This window comes from Lipotes vexillifer, unplaced genomic scaffold (genome assembly GCF_000442215.2).
Source record: "Lipotes vexillifer unplaced genomic scaffold, Lipotes_vexillifer_v1.1 scaffold97, whole genome shotgun sequence".
In the NCBI taxonomy this organism is placed as follows: Eukaryota; Metazoa; Chordata; class Mammalia; order Artiodactyla; family Lipotidae; genus Lipotes; species Lipotes vexillifer.
Genome location: NW_006775688.1, coordinates 1,126,820 through 1,133,744, shown reverse-complemented (window position 1 = coordinate 1,133,744; position 6,925 = coordinate 1,126,820). Strand labels below are relative to the sequence as shown.

Genomic DNA, 6,925 nt, shown 5'->3' with positions numbered 1-6,925 from the left:
GTGGGATAGGGAGGGTGGGAGGGAGGGAGACAAAGAGGGAAGAGATATGGGAACATATATATATGTATAACTGACTCACTCTGTTATAAAGCAGAAACTAACACACCATTGTAAAGCAATTATACCCCAATAAAGATGTAAAAAAATAAATAAATAAATAAAAATATGAACAGGAAGCAAGAAACTAAAATAATGACTAGAAGATTTTAAGAGAACAAAACTGAACTTCTAGAAGTAAAAAATAGAATAACTGAAATTTAAAACTCAATGATTAAAGGGCAAATTAGGTACAACTGAAGAGAAAATTAGTGAATTGGAGGATAGGTCTAAAATTAATCAGAATACAGTACAGAGAGGAAAAAAGATAGTAACTCTGGAAGAGAGGTTAAGGGACATGAGCAAAGTGTAAGAAAAATGAGCATAAATCTTGGAGTTGCAGAAGGAAAATGAAGCAAAAGCAATTATTAGAGAAGAAAATTACAGAGATGTTTCCACACTGATGAAAGACACCAATCCATATATTTGGGAATCCCTATGACTTCCAAGAGGTTAAACAAAAGAAACCCACACCTAAACACAGAAGAGTAAAACTGCAAAACAGCAAAGATGTAGAGAATACCTAAGTAATTAGAGAGAAAAGACATCACAGATGGCCCCCCACTTACAATGGTTCAACTTACATTTTTTCAACTTTACAAAGGTGCAAAAGTGATACACACTCAGTAGAAATCATACTTCAAATTTTGAATTTTGATCTTTCCCCAGGCTAGCAATAGGCAATACAATACTTTCTCATGATGCTGGGCAATGGCAGGAAACCACAGCCCTCAGTCAGCCACGCAATCACAAAGGTAAACAATCAATACACTTACAACCATTCTGTACTCATAAAACCATTCTGTTTTTTCACTTTCAGTACAGTATTCAGTAAATTACATGATATATTCAACACTTTATTATAAAATAAGCTTTGCATTTAGATGATTTTAGGCTAAGGCAAGTTTTCCGAGCACATTTAAGGTAGGCTAGGGTAAACTGTAATGTTTGGTAGATTAGGTGTATTAAATGCATTTTTGACTTACGACACTTTCAACTTATGATGGGATTATCAGGATGTAACCCCATTGTAAGTCAAGGAAGATCTGTATATTCAAAGAAATAAAACTTAGACTTTCAGCTAGTTTACGACGGAAACAACGGAAAGCAGAAGACAATGGAATATTTTCAATGTACTGAGATAAAGTAACCTGAAATTCCATATCCATCTAAAGTATCGTTCTAAAACTGCACTTAAAAAAGACATCTTCATACCAAACAATTATAATAATAATAATAATAATAAAGCACACAAAGAAAGACTTTTGCTAAAGTTAGACCCTCAGAAAAGTAAACTCTAAAAGAAAAAGAAAAATTATCGGAGATGGGGTTGAGATGCAAGAAGGAAATGAGGAAAGAATGAGATTCTATTTTATACAAACTGGACTGGAAAAATTAAGAAATCTGACAATTTCAAAACTTGGCAAGGATATGGAATAGGGGGAAATTTATGCACTGCTGGTGGGAGTGTAAACTGGTACCACTTTGGAAAACAATGTGGCAATAACTTGCAAGATGGAACTTGCACATAACAGGTATTAACCTAGAAAATAGGGACATTCTTATACAGGGGCAAAAGACATGTATAAGCATGTTCACAGTAGCACTGTTCATAATGAAAAAAATAACTAAATAATTGAAATGTTCATCAACATAACTATGAATAAATAAGTCATGTTATAACCACATAATGGCATATTATTCAACAGTAAAAATTAATGAATTACTACTACATGTATTAATGTTGTAAGTCTTAAAAATCTTAGAAACAGGTTGAGTAAAAGAAATAAATCACCAAAGAAATCATATATATATCACACACATATATGACTATACAAATAGCTTATATGACTAAACAATATTTTGGGGGGATACATATGTATGTAATAAAACTGTTTAAAAGCCAAAGAATGATTGATTAAACACAGATTTCAAGAACATGGTTACCTTTTTAAGGAAAGGAATCCAGGGGAAAGGATGTGAAGGATTTACACATGTGGATTCAACAAATCAGTAAAATTCTAGTTCTTAAGTTGGTTGTGAGCTCACAAGTCTTTGCTTTAATATTATACACTATAAGTTACATGTATATTATTTTGTAGGTATCAAATATTATAATGTAAAGAAATTAACATTTAGCACAAAAAGAAAAGGAATAGAAGGAGCTTCCTTAACCTTCGTTATAAAAATCTTACAGCAAAATGGTATAGGATAAAATACTGGTGAAATATTGAGGGTGAAATATTGAAGCCTGCCTTTTAAGGTCAACAATGAGACAAGATATTCACTGAATCATAAATATGTTGATACTCCCCCAAATTAATCAACAAACTTATTGCAATCCATATCAAATTCCCAGCAGACTTTGTTTTTTCTTCATATTTGCAGTACTTAATAAGGTCATCCTAAATTCATACTGAAAATCTAAGTTCCAAAACCAGCCAAGACAATTTTGAAGAGCAATAACTCAGTGGAGGGACATGCCCTACCAGATATCCAGGTTTCCTTCAAAGCTAGAGTAGTTGAACGAGTATCACATCAGCAGAGAGAGTATGTAAAGAAACACGATACACGAAATACAGCATTACAAGCTAAAGAAGAAATGATGGGCATTCAAAAATGGTATGAGGATAATTGATTATCCATATGGAAAAAAATTCATGTTAAAACAAGAAGGCCCCATTTCAAAATAATCAGATTAACCAATATTTAAAGGTCTGATGATATCAATAACTGGGAGAATGTAGAGTAGGGAAAACTCTCATATTGCTGTTAGTGGGGATATAAACTCATGTCCCCATCTTGGAGACAAATCTGGTAATAACTAGTAAAACTGAAGGCTTTCATACTTTATAATCCAGCATGCCACTTCTAGGTGTCTATGCTAGAAACATGTATAACACTGCCTTGTATTGAAAAGAACAAAGTTAATCAACAAGAAAATGGATAAATGGATAAATAAATTTGACCTTATTAATCAATAGAGTATAAAAAGCAGTTAAAATGAATAAACTAGAACTACATGTATCATCATGGAAAACGTAAAATAGAAACAAAATGTTAAGTAAAAAAAGCAAGGTGTAGAAGTCGATATACACTATAAAGCTTATGTAAAACTTAACAGACGTAAATCAATACTATATATTGGAGATACAGATAACACGTATGCAGTATACATATTGAAATATGCATAAGGATGATAGACGTCAAATTCAAGATAGTGATTACCTTTGGGTAAGGAGGGAGGGGGAATAAAATTGGGTGCCAGGACTAGGGTGAGGCAAACAAGTCATATAGCATGCAAAACATCAGGACTCATTAACTTTCAAGTTTGTGCAAGTGCAGGACACAAACCTAAGAGTGAGCGCCTCCTTAAATTTTGTACCCTCAGCACCTCCCTTATCTGATCCTAGTCTTGGCCCTGTTAGGTAAGATACAAAGACTTCAAGAGCTCTCTGCAGAGTTTTATTGCTTAAAAAAAAAATCAGTTGTGCAAGTATTTCCATAGAAAGTGATTACAATTTCTTTGGCTGGATTTCACACGTTTAAGACTGTAGTTGTTATGTTAGTTTCCCAGATTGGAATTGTCACAACATGCAGGTATTAGAGATTTGGACACCAAACACAAGTGCTCTGAGGACTTGGTACAATGATTTCTCATGAGATTCCTTTTCTCTTTACAGAATAACCAACAGAAAGACATGTGAGTAAACTTGGCAGTGACCCCCTCACTCCCATGGCTTTGCATGTTGAGCAGAGAAATGTGAGAAGAAGAGGGAAGAGACCAGTTTGGAATTTATACCAGGGGTAGGGCTATGAGTTGTACCTGCTGACTTGGTTCCTGTCCTGTTTCCAAACATAGTTCTCCAAACTTCCCATCAATTCTGTGAGCCTCCTAATATCCTCCAATAATTTCCCATTTTCTTTAAATTAGTCAGAGTCAATTTCTGTTGCTTGCAACTGGAGAGCCCTAACTGATACTTAGTCTCGTGCTGTCAAAGAATGAATTTGTATAATTCCACATGTGTTAGTTGATCCTTAGGAATCAACTTTTTCACCACGATTTGATTTCCCATTTAGGTTTGATAGGATTCTGCAAGGACAATGTCTACTTGTATATTTTAAGCCCTATCGGTCAGGGCTAACTCCCTTGGCTGAATCACTGTGGAGTATTATTAATGTCCAAGGGACACACCCCTGACTTCTTATTCTCCAGCTGTGGTTGTGCCTATGGCCCCAGAATAAAAAATGGCCAAGCTGGCCTATGATAATGGCTACACTAAGAATGATAATTTCAAGTCTAAGAAAATACATCATTGTGTCAACTGTGTCACTTAGAGTTGTCTTACCTCCTCTGTCTTTAAAACTTCCCATATCCGAGCGTGATCTTCCACCAGCCAGTGTCCTGTGCTTTCTACCTTGGTGGAAAGTTTGAGTTTAGACACCACATGAGCAGGCTCTCCCACGGGCTTCCCCGCCATCTTGAAAGAGCCAGGCAGGAGGCATTACGGATCTGTTTGGAAGAATAAAGTGGGATCCAGGTTAAAACACTGAGTAACATAAAAAGAGAGAGGAAAGCAAATCACGCTTGATTTGTGGATAATGAGACCATCAACAACAGTATCACAACAGGCACCAACTTTTATGGCCACTTTTTATGTTTTAGATATTCATGATTGGTATTTTAATGCAGGAATCTGGAGGCAGGGATGCATTCTGATAATGGATGAAGTGATAAAAATTGTAAAGCAAAGTAAAAAGCATCCTCTGCCTGTTCTATCTGCTTGTCACTTTGCTCTGGCCCCTCAGTAGGAGAAATGGAAATGGGTGGATGTAAGACAAGCCTGAGCGATGTTTTCGTATTTCCATGCCATGCAGTGCATAAGGAATAAGCACTGGCTCTGGTGTCAGGAGTTTTACTCTTCAAAATCTATTAAACACTTATTTATTCGAGGCTCCATGCAAGGCATACATAAATAATTTGGTCCTTCACCTTAAAAAGATTACTGTCTCAGGGCAGAAAGTGCTGCAAACAAGCAATCACAACACAGTGTATTACAGCATAATGTGTGAAACACCTCAGTAATCATGTTTCTAAACTGTAGTGGAAGCACAGAGGAAGGTTCTCTTCAATATTTATTAGCTGTGTTACTTTCCTGAGCCTCCATTTCATCAGCAGGTGCTGCAGAGACAGTATCTAAAAATTGATAACAATTCTATAAAGTCTACTTCCTTGACATCAATCTACCTGCCATTGGCTTCTTCAGAATCATGTCATGCCTGCCCAGCACCATACTGCCCTAAGGAATCTCCTTACCTCCATTCACGTCCCCCGGGTCTATCCTTCTCAGGGTAATTTTTCTAAAAAGCAAATCTGATAATGATGTTCTACCTACCAAAAACTTTGCCCGGAGAATGAAGTCCAAACTCCTTAACACAGCATCCAAGGCCTCCTCTGCCTCCCTTCTCCCGCCATGCCTGACTGCCTCCTCTGCTATTCTGTTTCAGTCCTTTGAAAGTGCTTATGGGGCTTCCCTGGTGGCACAGTGGTTGGGAATCCGCCTGCCAATGCAGGGGACACAGGTTCAAGCCCTGGTCCAGGAAGATCCCACATTCCATGGAGCAACTGAGCCCATGTGCCACAACTACTGAGCCTGCGCGCTAGAGCCCACGAGCCACAACTACTGAGCCCACGTGCCACAGCTACTGAAGCCCGTGCACCTAGAGCCCGTGCTCTGCCAACAGGAAAGGCCACCGCAGTGAGAGGCCTGCACACCGCAATGAGGAGTGGCCCCTGCTCACCACAACTAGGGAGAGCTCATGTGCAGCAGTGAAGACCCAACGCAGCCAAAAATAAATAAATTAATTTATTAAAAAAATAAAAAGAAAGTGCTTATGGATCTCAGATACATCTTGGATCTTTAAGCCTTTGTTTGTGTTACCTCCCCTTCATCCACCACGCCAAGAGAATAAAGGCCCCTACTCCTTTGTTAGTCTCTATATATACTCTGGACAGATCTCTATCATGTCACCTGAAACACTTTGTTATAATTATTTGTTTTCAACTTTATTTCTACTTTCTGGTCTTTCAAGCATCTTAACACTAGAGATGATGTCATGTACAGAGTAAGTACTAAATGAATGTTTGAAGGATTAGTTAATTCAGTAATCATGAGACTCCAGTAAAAATAAGGCAGCAGATCTAATATATTCAAATAACAGATTAAAAGTTGAATTATTCCTTCTCTTCAACTTTTTTTGACTTAGTGGGCTGTAAGCTCTTCATAAGAAAGGGTCAAGTCTAACATTCATCCTGCACCCCCAGGCAGCTAATTCTGCAAGCAGCAATTGCTCATTAGTTAACAACAGAGTAGTTTTCTTGGAAACGTCTTCAAGGAACTGAGCATGTCTGCAAAAAGCAGGTCTTATGCTCACATAACCTACTGCCCAAATAAAAGTAAATGGAAATCGGCGTTGATAAGCTGGGCAGGGGTGATAGGTCAGAAGATTCGAGAGAAGGGTCTTCTGCAGTCAAGTTACTTCTCTGCCTCACATGCTCCACCTGTAAGCCGTGGAGAGCAATCAGTCTGCTGGCAGAGAGCAACGACGAGGAAACTGTTAACCAAAACCATTGTGAAGGGACTTCCCAGGCAGTGGTTGGGTTGAGAGTCCGCCTGCTGATTCAGGGGACACGGGTTCGTGCCCCGGTCCGGGAAGATCCCACATGCCGCGGAGCAGCTGGGCCCGTGAGCCATGGCCGCTGAGCCTGCGCGTCCGGAGCCTGTGCTCCGCATCAGGAGAGGCCACAACAGTGAGAGGCCTGCATACA

The 6,925-nt window shown here is 38.3% G+C and overlaps 1 protein-coding gene across 2 annotated transcripts in view; it reads right to left on the bottom strand.

Annotated features, from left to right (window-relative positions):
- The window catches only part of RGL1 (ral guanine nucleotide dissociation stimulator like 1), a 292,140-nt gene that overhangs the window by 185,059 nt on the left and 100,156 nt on the right, over positions 1 to 6,925 (bottom strand). For both annotated transcript variants that reach the window (XM_007450147.1, XM_007450149.1), the window contains exon 2: positions 4,446 to 4,609. In XM_007450147.1, coding sequence (XP_007450209.1) covers positions 4,446 to 4,577 — 132 coding nt within the window. In that variant the 5' untranslated portion in view covers positions 4,578 to 4,609. The remainder of the gene's footprint in view (positions 1 to 4,445; positions 4,610 to 6,925) is intronic.